We start from the raw sequence: 18,345 nt of genomic DNA on the forward strand, positions 1-18,345 counted from the left end.
CAAAGCAAAAATGGTTCAGGAATGGTTTGAGGAACACAACAACGAGTTCAAGGTGTTGACTTGGCCTCCAAATTCCACAGATCTCAATCCAATCGAGCATCTGTGGGATGTGCTGGACAAGCAAGTCCGATCCACGGAGGCCCCACCTCGCAACTTACAGGACTTAAAGGATCTGCTGCTAATGTCTTGGTGCCAGATACCACAGCACACCTTCAGAGGTCTAGTGGAGTCCATGCCTCGACGGGTCAGGGCTGTTTTGGCGGCAAAAGGGGGACCTACACAATATTAGGCAGGTGGTCATAATGTTATGGCTGATCGGTGTATATAAGCTGTGGTGATATCCAATTAAACAAGCATACACATGCTGCTACTGAACCATTTCATACTGTACCCCCAAGATTTCAGACGTCATCTTCAGGGCATCCTTTTCAACTCGAATCCGATGGCTTTCCATGGCTGCCACGAAAACAAAAGGAGACATATATTAGTCTTTTTAACTCTTGTGATTTTAGTCAAATATGACCACTGTGATTTGATTTGTAAGGTACAGGGACCAAAGTCATAGTGAAATTATCTGCACAGGGTATCGCATCTACAAACCAATGATAACAAGAATCGGTTAAAACCTATAAAGACAAAGATCAGCACAAATTATTATTCAGGGATTCTTTGTGTGGAATTAATACCAAACTTGGCCTCTGTAAAGTAATGGCCATTATAGAGGCTCTTGTCATGTTTAGTTTTATGTGGAAAATGTCAAAGGGAAGAAAGAAAGAAATATATCAAGACTGAAACAGTTCTCTACTCCTTGATGCCTTGTAGTATTGCTGGATGGCACTGAATGGCCTTGTCACAGAGCACTGTTCTCTTAAGTTATTTTATAAACATTCTGTACTTCCATCTGAGCTGCTGACTGTACCCCAGAAAACATCCTCAGCAAAAGCCAATAATGGCACAGCACTGATAGCCTTGTATGAAAGCCTTGGAAATTACCTCATTGAATGAAGAGTTCACAAAAATGAACACAGATAACATAATGGCTGGATCTGTCTGTTGTGGCAACAGTGTGGCACGTGTATTTGAGAAGTGGAGGCTGCAGCTATGACGTGCAGAAAAAGTGAGAAGTGATGCAAGAATATTTTATTATGGATAAATTGGAAAAATATATATTTAAAGAACAAAGCATTACATCCAAAAGGAAAAGAGCATAGATGTGTGAAGTACAAAAGCAAATGTTCTGTCTCCAATGAAAGTCCTTGCAAAAGGTATTGTCAGTTCTTATAGAAAATGGACAGGCTTTGAAATTAGCATCATCCCAATGCCATTTCTCCTCCTTCAGGATATTGTTTCAAGACCCAAACTAACAATGCAATGTGTTGACAAAAGACAATCCCACCTGTTTCTGTATGTTACAAAATATTATTGTATGAAGAGCGGAAATCTAGAAGAGCACAGGCTAAAAATAATTTGGTTTACCAATTTATTTTTTAACCACACAGCTCAAGGGATGTTGTGGTGGGGAATGAGTGGAAAATCATGTGATATGCTGTAACAATTGTAAGTCACCCTGGATAAGGGTGACTGCTAAGAAATGTATTATTATTATTATTATTATTATTATTATTATTATTAATAATAATAATAATAATAATAATATTAATAATAATAATAATAATAATAATAATAATAATAATAATAATAATAATAATAATAATACAATGTATAATTTAAAAGTGGTTCACAAAGCTGAAGTATTTATGAGTTAAGTTGGAACAAAAAAGTAATTCAGGATTTGGTCTGAAGACAGAATCCACTCTTACCTGCCAGGACTCTGATCAGACTAAACTCCATGTTAATGCACAGCTCCCATAGCCCTTGAGTCTGTAACATGAATTAGTCAGGTAAGTGCATCTGAAAAGCCATGAGTTTTGGCAATCAGGTCTAAAATAATTTATTCCCACTCCCTCTGCCGCCAGCATGTATGGGAAGCGCTAGAAACCCTGGCCCCAGACCCAACACCTTACCTGATGCGCTGAAAGAGCATGATGTGATAAGGGTGTCGTATTTCTCAGGGACAGAGAGGGTAACGAGCTCAAGTCATCTTTCAAGTGAAGGCTGTAAACATCAAGCTCTGGCAAAAGTGCATTCATCACTCCACCACCAGCCGCAGTTGGCCATTGTTCACCATACCCGAAATATGAAGTCTTCATACAGTTCCCATCTCTAATCTCTTAAACACCAGACAGTCATATAAATTAAGGCTTGCCTGTAAACTGGCACGCAGATCCATCATGAGCTGATACAGCAGGTGCAAGCTGAGGCTCACATCACACTGCCAACAGGAAGAAGCAGAGAGAAAGAGCACAGTCAGGGAGGCAGTGACGATACTGGTGACATAAGAGCACTACACTACAGCAGGTAGGGGCAATCATGACAGTTCTTCCAGCTCTACTGGCGTATACTGCTGCACAGCAGCCCTGTGAGTGATAGCATTTGAGAAGCATGGGCTCTATTGTGTGGAGCTGAAGACAAGGCCTTGTGTCAGGGAAGAACATTGTGCCAAGAATAACATAAAATGTTAGCAAAATATTATTGTACAACGTACATTTTCTACAGAAGTATAAACTGTGCAGTGTGTGCAGAAGTTATAAATACAAGTCAAGTCACATCATACAAGAAAAAAATAAAAATACAATTATATATATATATATAGAAATGTCTTCAAATAAAGAATCACAATTCATATTCAGTAACAACAACATAGAACCCAACCAATAAGTTTGGAAATCAAGAACCATTACTGCTGCAAATGAAGATGACCGGCCTGGTCTTCTGGTCAACTTTCATTCCAACAGTCCAACAGAGTGTTAAAAAAGGGGGGGGTTGTGCTTACGGTTTTGAATTATTAACACACTAAATATAACTGTATATAATCTAGTGGTCTTGAAATGTATTCAATTTAGTTGGCATTTTTTTACTTAAGAGACCTCTCTTTAATGCTTTAGAAGGAGTGCACTCCCACTCCCTCTAAGCAGAGCATGCCTCTGTCCCATCTCTAACCATGGATGCCACCACTCCTACAATCTACTACTGGAACTGCAGTGCACTCACATACCGTTGCAACTCTAAACCTTCCTCTCCTGTTAGTCCCCTTTCCTCATATTAAATGGAAGGTTGTAATGAAAGAACCAGCAGGAGCTCTAGCTTTAGCTCTGTGAGGTGCTGCGGACAAGATCAGCACATTTGCAAATGCCTTTCCTTGTGTGGTCGACAGCTATGTGCCGGACAGACACAATATCCACTCACGGGAGCCTCAGGATTCACTCCAGTGGGCCGCCAGCTGTGTTTGGCCAACAGGTCCTGGAAGCAGGAGGCCGAGTCTGCAGGGTCCAGAAGCCAGGCGGCGATCTGAGGGTCCAGCATTCTGCATTGGGCAACTGCAAGGCCATTTCTAACATGTCAGTGCACCACTAAAGTCTTGGCCTTTGACTAAACACTCAGTGGTTGTTATATTATTATTGCTTTTACCTACAGTAGAAGTCAACAGGTTATCATTACTGAGCCAGAAACAAACAGATGTAATATGTTAGCCCTGGAGGTCTGTTTATACATCTTTCATTTCCCACGCTCCCAAAGGTGTGCTGACATCATGGACTCTGGTTCTACACAAAGCCGGACTTCATTACTAGTTTAACTCGACTATATTGATCTACTACACCCACTACTGTGTCTCCTAAAGGTCACTGGCTACTTGCTCCTTGGACCCACTTCCAAGGCCATGCTGGAAAGGTTTAGCACTGCAATATATGAACCTTCACAATCTAACCTGATATGCAAATATTACAGCTATTTATCATATAGCTAGATAACCAATATATTTAAAATGAACTCGGCCCGCTTGGCTGGTAAAATGGAGGACAGATTGGAATGTCATTACACTTATGAAACAGCTTGTTCAGTAGTGTCTACAGTGTAATTTTGAAGAGGATTACGTTATCTGATTGGGCACAAAATATGTAGCAATCCAGGGAGTAGAGAAAACAACTTGCAGGATAAAATAGTTTCCTCTAGGCTTTGCAAACCATGATGACAAGTAAATTACACTAGCCCAAGCTCACTCCAGCAGCCTTTAGTCTGAAAGTTGGGCCTCCAACTGCGACGGCATGTTCCTGAGAAAGTCTTGCCTTGTTTCCAGCTGATGTCCTTCCTGAAGTGCTGAAGAGTGGTGCGCAGGAGATCCTTGGCCTTAAAGCAAATGACAGACTGCTTACTGGAGAGAATATGGAGCAGCATCTCTCTACCACAAGGAGTGAAGGAAAACAAACAAGAAAGCAATGAACAACTGAGCCAGGCTGTGCACAGAGCAGTGGAGAAGGGGATTTTGGTTTCTATTGCATGTCTGCAGTTATTTTGGATAACATTCATCACTGCCTGAATGTGCAATCCACAGCACTTTCAAACAATCGGGTGTGAAAATATTGGCAGCCTACATAATGCTTATATAGGTACTAATATTTTAGAGGCAACAAATAAAACAGTCTTTTAAAACTCCAGTAAGTTAGAATATTTAATTCACCAGGGGTTGTTATGCTTTCAATAATACCATCACTGGTACTTCATTAGCACAAACGAGAACTTCTGACCAAAGAACGTTTAAATACCATCTGCTTTTGACAGCTTATTCTTTTCAATTAGCAAATGTCCAGTAAGTCATACAATGTAACAGGTGAAAGCAACTCACAGGCTACATCCCAGATGAAGAGCCTTTGTATGAAATGCTGGCTGTGCTTCTATGCTTTTAATGTAACTAATTAATAAAGAATGCTGGCATTTAATTGCTCTCGATTTATTCTCTCTTTGATGCATTTTTCTTCAGGATTGCTTTGAAGTTAAGGGATGAGTGGGGTCATTTTTCTGTGTCAACTATTCAAAACAGAATTTGTATGCAATTTAAAACAGGAAAACCTTTAGGAAAAACAAATATATCCAGTGCACAATACCATGGCCACATTAACAATACTGTATATATAAGAAGGAAAAAAATCTGAAATAAATCTGCATCTCTCACATACACATATATATATATATACACACATATATACGCCGATCAGCCATAACATTATGACCACCTGCCTAATATTGTGTAGGTCCCCCTTTTGCCGCCAAAACAGCCCTGACCCGTCGAGGCATGGACTCCACTAGACCTCTGAAGGTGTGCTGTGGTATCTGGCACCAAGACATTAGCAGCAGATCCTTTAAGTCCTGTAAGTTGCGAGGTGGGGCCTCCGTGGATCGGACTTGCTTGTCCAGCACATCCCACAGATGCTCGATTGGATTGAGATCTGTGGAATTTGGAGGCCAAGTCAACACCTTGAACTCGTTGTTGTGTTCCTCAAACCATTCCTGAACCATTTTTGCTTTGTGGCAGGGTGCATTATCCTGCTGAAAGAGGCCAATGCCATTAGGGAATACCGTTTCCATGAAAGGGTGTACATGGTCTGCAACAATGCTTAGGTAGGTGGTACATGTCAAAGTAACATCCACATGAATGGCAGGACCCAAGGTTTCCCAGCAGAACATGCCACCTTCTTCCATTGCTCCGTGGTCCAGTTCTGATGTTGGATGAGTGGACAGAGGTCATCATGGGCACCCTGACTGGTCTGCGGCTACGCAGCCCCATACGCAAAACAAACTGCGATGCACTGTGTATTCTGAAACCTTTCTATCAGAACCAGCATTCACTTTTTCAGCAATTTGAGCTACAGTAGCTCGTCTGTTGGATCGGACCACACGGGCCAGCCTTCGCTCCCCACGTGCATCAATGAGCCTTGGCCGCCTGTGACCCTGTCGCCAGTTCACTGCTTTTCCTTCCTTGGACCACTTTTGATGGGTAATGACCACTGCAGATCGGGAACACCCCACAGAAGCTGCAGTTTTGGAGATGCTCTGACCCAGTCATCTAGCCATCACAATTTGGCCCTTGTCAAAGTCGCTCAGATCCTTACGCTTGCCCATTTTCACTTGCTGCCTAAGATCTCCCACCCTCTGACAGGTGCCATGAAACGAGATTGTCAGTGTTATTCACTTCACCTGTCAGTGGTCATAATGTTATGGCTGATCAGTGTATATACATATATATTATATATATAGCAGCTTTCATATATAGCAGTCTTTTTCTTTCCATTGTTCCCCAGCTCACATCCCCATATTTACATTTCATCTGTTCTTATAAATATTTAATCTTCACTGCTTTTCTGTTCCAGATTAAGGACAATTCACAGCATGTAATAATTAATCTCTAATTATTCATTCCACATTGAAAGAAAACTCAAGAAAAGAGTTAAAAAGATTTCAGTTTCACTACTTTAGGCAAAAATTCGTTTTTTAGTTTTTATGTGGATTACTTTGAGCTATAGTTCTTATTAAATCAAGGCATTAACTGGGTAGCATTTCAGTGCGCACCACATTAATAGCAATAAATTAGCACAATAAGACAAACCAAAATACAATTACCTCAATATAAATTCATTATGTTTTAGGAAACCAACAGGCTAAAGGGAACTAAAAAGTAACAAAAAAAAAACAAATGCAATGACCACTGTAGGGCTCTAACTGTCTAGGACATACTGTCTCCCTTTTGTGGGACATTAACTGTAAACTAAAACTTTTTATCTTCCTTGGCCTTGAATATGTAGTTGAATGTCCACAGTAAATCTATGAAAACATTTCAATTTTTGTCCATCTATGCAGTTATGCTGGTTATTCTCCAGTTTCTGTCATTTACCTATCCATGTAAATGTAATCAAAGCAATGAATCTGTCCAATTTATTACCAAAACATTATGAATCAATATTGTGGCACATTGTGAAACCCACTCAGAACATAAGAGCCAGCTCCTGCTGACAAAGGTGTACATAATAAAGTTAACAAACAAGAAAAACCCATTCAGCCCATCGGTTAGATTAGTAAAACCACTCCACTTCAATAACTGCGGTTTCTTCCCAATTCAATAGAGATGACACAGCTCTTTGTGTCACAGGGTGCACATGTGTAAATAGGTTTGTTGTAATATAGTGCAGGAAATCCAAAGACAGAAACTGAAATGGCACTTCTCCTCTAAGTTCTCACAGAGTCCTCACTTGATAAACTGGTCCTGCCCCTCTCCTTGCTGTGCCCACACTGGCCTCTGCTCCAGCTTGAGGTAGACAACCTTGCTCCCTGGGCCAGCTGTGTCTGGTGCATCTCTTTCCATCCCTGTGGTATTCAGCTCACTCTTCAACAACACCAGGAACCCACTGACTGACGGACAGGACGTCTGGCGCATGTGAAAAGGAGCAACATTAATGCAAGCCTGAAGAAAACAAGTAGATAAAATCAATCAAATCAATAAAATAAAAAAATAAAAGGATTTTAAAGAATGTCTCTTTCCTAATTGCTCTGTTCTTAGCAATAGCAGTTATGGGACAAGGGTAACAAACTACTGGACATGAGATAAAGGAGCAGTACTCTGAAATTCCAGTTGCGTCTGGTTCAAGAACATGACCCTCTGGCAGGAGTGAGAATTGCAGATTTGCAGAATTGCTGGCAACCATTCCAGTGGAATGCTGGGTAAGGAGAACCACTCACAAAAGCCGTGGAATTAAGCTTCTAAGTTACCTACTTACTTACCAATCATGTGGCAGCGATTCTAGAGAAACTCCTTGAAATCTAGCCCCACAGATTTCACTTAAAAACATCAGTGATAAAATGCACAGCAGATGTTAAAATGACCCTTCAGCCCACTTCTATAACTGAACATTATACATTTCATCAGGAATAACCTAGGTCAATTTTTTAATTTAGTCATTGTATATTGAAACTCATTCATAGGTTTCACTGTTTGCCAGCTACCATGAGTAGCAATGTCACTTTCAAAATCTCAAAAGCCTGTGAATCTGTTACCGACAGAACAGTACAGCCGTCAGGGGTTTACACACAAACCATCAAATACCGTACAGCGCGGCAAGGCTAATAACAGAGGAATCAAACAGCTGTCCAAACGTTGGACAGGACCTGCTTTACTCCCGACACTAATCTGATGCTTCCATCGTGATTGTTGTCCTCGCCGTTTGAAAATGAAAAAGAATGTCTAACCTACTCCTTCCAGGGCACACTGCTCTGAACATTCACAGATCAAACAGTTATTAGATGCTGCCGACCTTGGTCAGCAACACAAAGATTAAAGTCATCATATCCCATTCTGTCTGAAACCACTTTCAGAGACAATTTGGAGCCTTGATTCCTTATCCATTGCTCATGCCAGCTCCAGTGCTGTCAGACAGTATACACTCACCTAAAGGATTATTAGGAACACCATACTAATACTGTGTTTGACCCCCTTTCGCCTTCAGAACTGCTTTAATTCTACGTGGCATTGATTCAACAAGGTGCTGAAAGCATTCTTTAGAAATGTTGGCCCATATTGATAGGATAGCATCTTGCAGTTGATGGAGATTTGTGGGATGCACATCCAGGGCACGAAGCTCCCGTTCCACCACATCCCAAAGATGCTCTATTGGGTTGAGATCTGGTGACTGTGGGGGCCAGTTTAGTACAGTGAACTCATTGTCATGTTCAAGAAACCAATTTGAAATGATTTCGACCTTTGTGACATGGTGCATTATCCTGCTGGAAGTAGCCATCAGAGGATGGGTACATGGTGGTCATAAAGGGATGGACATGGTCAGAAACAATGCTCAGGTAGGCCGTGGCATTTAAACGATGCCCAATTGGCACTAAGGGGCCTAAAGTGTGCCAAGAAAACATCCCCCACACCATTACACCACCACCACCAGCCTGCACAGTGGTAACAAGGCATGATGGATCCATGTTCTCATTCTGTTTACACCAAATTCTGACTCTACCATCTGAATGTCTCAACAGAAATCGAGACTCATCAGACCAGGCAACATTTTTCCAGTCTTCAACTGTCCAATTTTGGTGAGCTTGTGCAAATTGTAGCCTCTTTTTCCTATTTGTAGTGGAGATGAGTGGTACCCGGTGGGGTCTTCTGCTGTTGTAGCCCATCCGCCTCAAGGTTGTACGTGTTGTGGCTTCACCCTAGAAATGGTTGTGTGTGAAAATCCCAGTAACTGAGCAGATTGTGAAATACTCAGACCGGCCCGTCTGGCACCAACAACCATGCCACGCTCAAAATTGCTTAAATCACCTTTCTTTCCCATTCAGACATTCAGTTTGGAGTTCAGGAGATTGTCTTGACCAGGACCACACCCCTAAATGCATTGAATCAACTACCATGTGATTGATTGGTTAGATAATCGCATTAATGAGAAATTGAACAGGTGTTCCTAATAATCCTTTAGGTGAGTGTATATTGGCTAGCAAGTGTATTTTTTTTTTTAATAGTTGGATTTATAAGGGGGCAGCACAGTGGTTAGCATTATGGCTCCTGGGACCCAGGATTCTAGCCTTGGGTGTCTGCTGTGTGAAGATTGATTGTTCTCCCTGTGGGTGCATGGGTTTTCCCCGATGCCTTGTGTCCTGTGTCCACAATCTTAGGCTCCGGGTCTCCGTGACCCTGTACTGGATGAAGCAGTTATTAAAGAAGGATGAATTTGTAAGTTTAACGTTCATCTATGCAACTACAGTCGGAAGACTGAAGTATTTGGTTTTCCCGTTTTACTTTTAGCAGAGCTGGGAATTGCTATCGACGAATATCAGATCAGTACAGCAACACAGAACTACTGCCCAATCTTCAGTGAAACAGGATGCAAACAAATGTTTTTTGTCACTCAAATAAAACCTATATTGCTGCCAATTTCTGTTTCCCTTCCCTTACTACAGATGGTTTCTGAGTGATAACCTGTTATGAGAGCTACACTGTGCAGACAAGATAGCAGGAAGGGTAACAAAAAGGACTGAGATTAAAGATGAGGAGGATGAATATAAATGGAAGTCATTGCAATGCAGGGCAGCTGTGCGAGTCCATGTGGAAAGAGGAGTGTGGGGGTCACTTCTGACACAGAGCTTTTTACAATATATAAAAAAAGGACATTTGACTAAGCAAGAGGTACATTTTGGGTACAATCCTTTTGTTTGCTGCAATAAAGGCCAAATCAATCTAATTCAATAAAAAAAGCTATACAATTTAATTCCATCAACTTGATTTGTTTTTGTTTTTAGGCATACACCAGTAGAAACACAAATTCTATGACACCTAAGTACCTTCTGCAGTAAAAAAAAAAAATACACCCTGAAAAGCACATTAGGTAGCAGGACTAGGAAAATGCCATGGCAGATTAAAGGCTAAAATATCAGTGAGTTCCACAGTTTAACTAAGGCAAGTGTAAGTGCTGCTACTGCAGGCAGCTTGAGAACATCTCATTTTAATAAATGATCCACCTTAGTCACACAATCTGTTCCCCATTTTTGCAGCTTTATGCAGAAATGCTCAGAAATATTCATCAACAGCTTATGCGCAAACAATGAACACTTAAACCAACTCCCAGAGCTTGACTGCTCACTGCTGGGTTCATGGAGTAATTTTGACCTCCATGTGTGTGTGTTCACCTGTTCTCCACTAAGCTGTGAGGTGCCATCCTGATACACCATGGCGAGGACCAGTGCCTGTGCCCGCTCCATCTCCTGTAGCATCTGTGCCCGCTCCACCTGGCTCAGCATAGATGCCTCACACACTTTGGGGTCGGAGGTAACAGCAGGGAGGGGTTTGGTAACCATTCTAGACACACCGCTCATTTCCTGGTCTCCCCCAGGTCTGTCCATGCTGTTACGAGCCAATGGTGGTGCCCACTTGCTTGGTTTCTTAGCCTTACTGGGCTGGGAAGTCTGCTTCCTCTTCATGGAAGCCTCTTTTCTCCCAAGGACCATTGTTTGAGCAAAGTCGCAGGCAATCTCTGATTTCTCTGATCTCTCCTGCTGCGTTGCCTGGGCCCGCAGCCTTGCAGGACTAGGATTTTTTCTCTCTGCTGATGTGCATCTGGACTCCAGCTCTGCTTCCATTAAAGCACTTCTATGACTTCCAGAGATGGAATCCTCTGCTTTCAAACCCAGGCTGTACTGCATGCTCTCTGGCTGCACGTCGCTTATCTGCAGAACAAACACACAGATTTCCGTTATTCTCGCTCATCACATACAGACCCTCTGTGAAATCTCATGAGAGTAAATAACCTTGACATTGTTCATCTGTACCTTCACAGAGGAAATTGGTACCTGCATGATGAAAAGTTCAAACAGGTTTCTGGAGAAGACATTTTTGAAAAGACAAATATTTCTCAAATTAATCATTTAATCAATCTGTGCCTGTGTGTGATTTTGTTCATATCTATATTCCAGATTAAACTGCCTGCCCTTCACCAGGACATTTTCAGGTGGAAGCGTGAAACATTTGAAACATTGTTCACATGCTCTCAAAGTCTAATGACTGAAAGGTGTCTACCCTGCTGTTTTGCTGTTCTGTATTCATTTCTGTTCTGAAGGAAGCCAGTCTGTGATCTGACTACAATTATCGGATTTCACGCCACAGAGCATTTCAAATTATTTTAACCATTTCCACGGGAGAGATGGATGCTGCTCAAACGGAAGAAAGTGTGGAGGGTTAATCCAACACTGCCGGGGCTCTGAGGCGTGTTTGAGGACACAAAGGCGGAGATGTAGTGCAAATAAGTGTTTATTATACAGTGCTTGAGTGCTCAAAACAATAGACCTCCAAAAGCAAAAACATTACTCCTTTTTGAGCCTAAACTAAAAATGTAACAAGTCCCTCTATATTAAGTTAATAATGTTTTATCAAGGCAGGGAGCCATTATTGTGAAAGAAGCGAGTCAGGTGCTTCCCCCATCTATTCACCTCCACCTGGGTCCGGGGAGGCACAGCGTATTGATAAAATAGTAGGATAGAAACGCCTGCAGAAACGAGATCACAAGTGACTTTTCAAACTAAGAAAAGCGTCAGCACCAACACTCAATTATTTTCATACACAAAAGACACAATATTTCGGTGCAGTCAGTGAAAAACACCACCTGAAGAAGTGAGTGCTTGCGTAACTCTTTATTGGAGGGTAAAAACTCCCGCTACACCTATTGGTTAAACAGGAAGCAGCCCAGAAATACCAAACACACCATCCATTGATTCCCCTCTAGGCACTCCTCTCAGTCATTACAATATGAAAGTTAATTGACTCATATCCAAATACTCCACTTGGAGTTATTAGTAAAATGAATACTCAACCTCAGTGATGACCCGGCCCCATTTCCAAACTCTATCCAGTGAAGCCATTTAAATGCTTTGCCCAATACAAACACCTACCCAGACACTTTCAGCATCGACTGTGTCTTGATGCTCCATTAGTCACAGAGCATCAGCCCCTATCTGCAGCAATGCGGGAGAAAGCCAGAAAGTCCTTTAAAAAAAATATTTTGAAGCAACACTGTGCACCAATTCTGCAACAGCTAGAAAGGTCAGGGTGTGTGAAGACAGCTTGAGAGCAGATGGATTTTAAAATTAGTCACAATAACATGCCTCTCCGAGACAGTCAGCGTAGTGCAATGCAGTGCAGCTCAGTACAGCCAGGCTAAGAATAAAAGTCACAGCAGGCTGTAGCAGCTCCTTAAGGGACTCAGTTAAATGTCTGCTAGAGTGTTTCAGTCTGCAGTAGGCGAGACATTTACTATTAGGTAACGGGAGGAAAAAGCTTACCTTCTTACACAGATCTTATTGACCTCTGTAATTGACAAAACACTGTACATCAATATAGACTTTCTTCAAGACCTTTTATGCTGCAGATTGTTTTCAGCTTTCAGACCATTTAAAGACAACTGTTTCTATCCACTCCTTTTAAGATGTATGTCAGGTATCAGAGATCAGTTTTTTCCCTGGAGTTCCACATAAAGTTCTGGTGATGGGTCTGGAGACTATGGTATTAACCTTTACTTGAAATGTATTCTTTCTTTAAGCCCTGAACTCTCAGTACAGTAATCAGTACCAAACTGGTAATTAACTACTATGGAAGATAACTATATAGATATTATGCCAGCAGTAAAGACAAAAGCATAAGTTATTACATAAGTTATAAGTTCACACAAGAGGCTTTTTCTAATTCAGTACAGTTCAGTTTGTTTGGAGAAGAGTGTGAACAAGAAGTCTTGAATGGCAAACGAACTGAACTGACACCACAGAAAGAGGTGGTCTCGGTCCGTTTGGCCAAACAACTGAGTTCACTTTGCTTGAAAAAATTGATTTCGAACACTGGAAGGTCTTGGTTCTTTTGCAATCAGCAACATTACATTAATCAGCACTATTACATTAATGGCCTCAGGCAACCTAGAATGTTATTTCTTTATTTGTTCAATTTTCTTAAGAATAAATGCACTACACAAAAAATGAGTAAAATTGTACATAAAACACACACTAATATGGGTGTTTGGGAAATTGCAAGGTTTCAAAATCTACAGCTTCCTACAATGTGTCACCATATTTTATTTCCACTGTATCTTTATTGTATGTATATCAGTTAATATGCAACCTGAATGTTACCTCACTGCAGCAAGAGTGCCCTAATGTACCCCACTGACTAATTTTCAGCATCCTAATTATTTCAGGCTGAGTTATTGTTAGAAGCAGTCACACTGTAAGAACTGTATTTTCTATTTAAGTTGAATCTGTAGAAAACCAGCCTGTGTGGTCAAATGCCTGGAAAGTGACCCGCTGGGACAGGACAGACACGCAAGCATTCACTGAAGTGTATGGGTCACCAGATATAAATATTACCAAAAACTAAAACACATCCAGGCGTTTGGAAGCACACGGGTTCAAGACAAATGATAGCACCAGCAAAGGATGGGAAAGGTGCTATCAGAAGTGACGAAGTGCAGCTTCAAGGATTTTGTTTCTCATCAGAAAAAGACTGGTGCAGGCAAAAAGAAGAAGCCAGACTTCTTTGAACAACTCCATGCCATTATTGCCCAAAAGCATACATTGAAACGCGTCTCACTAAGTGACACTACTAGGGCCCCTCAAGCCACAGCCCTTGCTGCAGAATCAAGCAATCAACAGCACCCTTTATCAGACTGCAGTCAGTTGGAAATCCTCTCATTCTCACCACCTGAGGGTGGTATCTCTCTGCTAATGCATCTCAGTCTCAATCTTCTGAGGAATCTCCTGGCAGTGGAAGCACAGCAACCTCCAGCAGAAAGATTAAAGCTAAGAGAAGGAAGCTTACAGCTGTGGCAGTGCTGCTCCAGCACTATAGAGAAGAGGTCCGACAGATCGAAGAGGAAAGACAAAGGAAGGAAGAAGATAAAATGGAAAGGCTGCAAACAATGCTACAAGAGCAGCACACACAGAGCATGGGGGTGATTAAAGCACTAATACACAGTTTAAAAAACAAGTAGTCCACACTTATCCATTAAAACAGGGATTCCCAAAGTTTTGGTGATGGAGGGCCAATTTCCAGAGCTGCATGGGATGGGGGGCCACACAAGAAAATGTACCACTCATAAAACTGAAATGTGTCCCAAATCATACCTTTTTCATTTGCTGTAAATTTTTATATTTAAATTAGGAATGTACATTACTACCAATTGCAACACCAGCTTTGAAATGTATTTGTATCTCATCCTGTGTCTTGGTGCCACAATATGCTTAAGTTTGAAATGTGTAAAGTTCAAATTAATTATGTAAATTCACTACGGCTACCCTCCCCTCTAATGATTTTGCCCCCCATCAACAATTCAGTACCAGACCGCCCTGCCTATGCACATTGCTGGGGGAAACACTGTTACTATAGTAGTAACACAAGATCCACATTGAACACCAAAACTACTGTACAAAGAACATTTTATTGATGTAGCTGAAGCTAAATACAGTTTTACTCTTAAAATAATAAAATCCAATCTACAACAGGTAAGTGCTTGTATGTTGAAATATAAAGTTTCCTTCAGTTGCCCTGTTAACTGGACATGCCTAAAGGGACAGTTTACATGGGGGGCGCACCTCTACATTAAAAAGTGAACATGTTCCTCTAAATGCAAACAAGTAAATACACAGTTAGTTTTATGCCACATTTTTTATCAGGTTAAAATGTCAAAATCAGGTTTTGTTGTTTTGTTTATTTCCTGTGCTAACAGCTTGAGGTCCTGCACTGGCTGCAAAAATGACATCATAAGTGGCTATCATCAATGGATGAATGACCATTGCGTGTGCACACTTGTATTGAGTCGCACTGGAATAGACATGATCCTCTTGCACAGAGTCCGGACATCATTCTTCGGAGTAGCGCTCAGTGACACACTCTCGATCAGTACAATGGGGAACTGCCGCAGCCACCCCACAAGGAAAGTGACTTTGGTGATGGTGGGACTGGATAAGGCAGGAAAAACGACGACTCTGAGAAGCATTCAGGGGCAAAATCCAGAAGACTTGGCCCTCACAGTGGGCTTCTCCAAAATCGCCCTGAAGCAGGGGGACTCTGAGGTGACGATCTTCGACGGAGGCGAGAGCATCCGGGGCCTCTGGAAGAGCTACTACGCAGAGTGCATGGCGTGGTGTTCGTGTTGGACTCCAGCGATGCAGCGCGCATCCAGGAGACCAAGGCCGCCATGGCCGCGGTGCTGAGACACCCGCGCATCGCCGGGAAGCCCTTGCTGCTGCTCGCCAATAAGCAGGACTGCGACGGAGCCTTGTATGAGGGAGAGCTCGTCGAGTCCCTCTCTCTGGACAAGCTGGTGAACCAGCACAAGTGTCGCTGTAAAATCGAACCATGCTCGGCCGCGATGGACAACGGCATGAACCGGGAGCACCCCGTCAAGAGGGGGCTGGGCTGGCTGCTGAGCAGCATCGCCGACGACTACACAGCCGAGCAGAGAGCCCTGGAGGAGCAGGACCAGCGCCAGAGAGCGGAGCGAGTGCGCCGTGTCCGAGAGGGAGGAGGCCGGGCGAGAGGGCAGGCCCGCACCGGAGGAGGAGGAGCCGGCGGAGGACAGCCCCTGTCAAACCCCTTTCAGCCCATCGCTGAGACCCAGGACAGTCGGAGGAGGGACAAGAAGCCTAGCCATTTCCCCTGGCTCCGGGGCTGGCGCAGGGCATGCCCAGTGACGACGCGGGTGGTGGAGGAGCGCAGGCCCCGGGAGCGCCACAGCGTCGCGTTTAAGCTCTTCAGCACGGCATGGAGCCGAAAGCAGAAGTTAAACAATACATTTAACTTCTGTACTTTCTTTTTTTAAGAAGTAGATGGCCAACCTGGACAGTCCCCACCTGAGGGCCACTCATCCTGATGGAAGACAAAGGAAGGAGGAAGAGGACTGTGAAAGGCTGCAGACTGTGGCTGGAGAAAGAAGGCCTCGGACAGCTGCACTAGCCACTGGTGCATTACTGCTGGAGGTTGTGCACCTGTGTGTTTCTGAGCAGCTGGAGGCTCTCAGTGGAGGTCGGCCTGACAGAAACACAGCTGCAGCAGCAGGAAGATAAGGCCATGCAGCCACAGGGAGAAGCAATTCCTCCAACCCCTGGATTTTTTTGTCAGAAAGACCCACAGCCCTGTCCACAGAAGATGGGGGAAGTGATGCTCCAGAACCAGGAGGATTTTTTGGGGGGGCAGAAGTCGGGGGAACCGACCCAGAGGGGCACGGTGGATCTTTTAGTGGATGCGACTAAAAAACTCCCCTCCAAGACCCCAACCCCCAAGAAGCCAGCAGGGTTCCTAATGGGACTTGCCGCCCCGCTGAAACATACCATGGTGTGCATTGTTGGCTGGAGCAAGGCACATGTGTGGACGAGAGAAGGTTTCACTGGCTTATGACCCCTTTTATTGGACCGGACTTTCTGACAGCCTCCCCCAGTAATAAAACTTGATTATGGACTGTAGTTACGAACCTGCCTTATTCTTTTTGTATTTTTGCCTGCCTGGTGTTTCAGCTCTGCTGACCCTTGTGGTTATTACTGTTAATGATAACAATAGTTATTGAGTGATTCATATTGATAGTTGTCATGGTTTAAGTTAATCAGAAGCACTTTAAATAAACAAATAATATACACTTGCTGGAGCTCTACTAAAACCTGCTTAGTACAGTTAAAATGTACACAATTCAGCTTCTGAAAAGCTCTGAATTTTGCAGGCAGATACAGTTTCATTGCATTGGCACTGCTGATTGCATTAAGTAGCAAGTCCAATACCTGTGTCATATCATCGCAGCCGGGCTCTGCAGATGGAAGCGTCGTCACGCAGTGGGAAACAGTTTCACAACCCCCCCTGTCCCCATCACACCCCAGGATGAATCTCCTAATGCTGCACACGTCTGTCTGATGCATCTGGACTGCTCTGGCTCCTGAAAGTAAAGGAACAAGCAATGTGAAATGCCTTAATGAAATTCATTAATAGCACTCCCTAAAGCACTCCTTAAACTGTACAAGTGGCATTTACCTTGAACTCTCCAGTTCCTTACTACATATTAGGAATAGCTGGCTAGACAGCATATGAAATGACAGTGTCTGACTGGTTGTCTTATCCATGTCAGCTGGGGCAAGAGAATGGTGCAACAATTTAAAAAATAGTTTTCTATATTTCGCTCCAAGACTCTAACAAATTAGCAAAAATATAATTCAGAAAATGTATACAAATGACAATCCAGGGTACACATCAGCTATTGAATCAAACAAGTTCATCCTTATAAGTTTCCCTCTTTGCAAAACTACAGAGCTTGATTGCTTTTGAGACATCATTTAAGGAGTTGGGGATACTGCAAAATATAAATATTCACATAATAGTTTCTGCACAATGCATATTGTTTCCCATCTCCCTACTTCAAAACAACAGTAAAGTGCAACTATGAAAAATGAGACGCATACATTTAGAGTACATAAAAGATGAGAAACACTTGTTCAACAGTTAAAAGGATATGGACATCTACGGATAGATTTTTTGGGGTAGCCATCCTTATTTTGCAGCTGTTAAATCAGTCTCAGGGTTGCTTTAGCGAGTGCTCACTGCTCAGTAGTTCGATTGTCTCTCAGGAGGGTTGTCTCGTTTCAGATTTCTCAGAGGATGGAACACAGGGGGATGGAATATGAAAACTTTTCTATGCACTCAAGGTCATCAGAGAAAAACCCAAATGTTTTTGTTCAGTTGCCCACTGATGCTGCTCCTTGACCTTTTGAAATGTTTCATGACCGATTATAAAACAGTGCAACTACTCAACCATTTTCAAATATCATGTGTTGAAGTGCTAGTATTGGACACATTGCATTACATTACAACTCTGATATTATTCCCTAAATCACCTTTAAATCAATGTAAAAATGTATAGACCTAAGGTGTGTGAATACACTGAGAAT

General features: G+C 42.6%; 1 protein-coding gene and 1 pseudogene across 1 annotated transcript in view; one reads left to right on the forward strand and one right to left on the reverse strand.

Annotated features, from left to right (window-relative positions):
* The window catches only part of poln (polymerase (DNA directed) nu), a 121,183-nt gene extending 109,948 nt beyond the window's left edge, over positions 1–11,235 (reverse strand). Inside the window, 8 exon segments of the mRNA XM_066720952.1 lie at positions 392–456; positions 1,821–1,881; positions 2,267–2,332; positions 3,307–3,437; positions 4,185–4,297; positions 7,140–7,315; positions 10,570–11,106; positions 11,230–11,235. Of these exon segments, the coding sequence (XP_066577049.1) occupies positions 392–456; positions 1,821–1,881; positions 2,267–2,332; positions 3,307–3,437; positions 4,185–4,297; positions 7,140–7,315; positions 10,570–11,106; positions 11,230–11,235 (1,155 nt within the window).
* Positions 11,236–15,249: 4,014 nt separating this feature from the next.
* LOC136766977 (ADP-ribosylation factor-like protein 13B pseudogene) lies at positions 15,250–16,813 on the forward strand (annotated as a pseudogene).
* Positions 16,814–18,345: the final 1,532 nt, after the last annotated feature.

Source organism: Amia ocellicauda, chromosome 13 (assembly GCF_036373705.1).
Source record: "Amia ocellicauda isolate fAmiCal2 chromosome 13, fAmiCal2.hap1, whole genome shotgun sequence".
Lineage (NCBI taxonomy): Eukaryota > Metazoa > Chordata > Actinopteri > Amiiformes > Amiidae > Amia > Amia ocellicauda.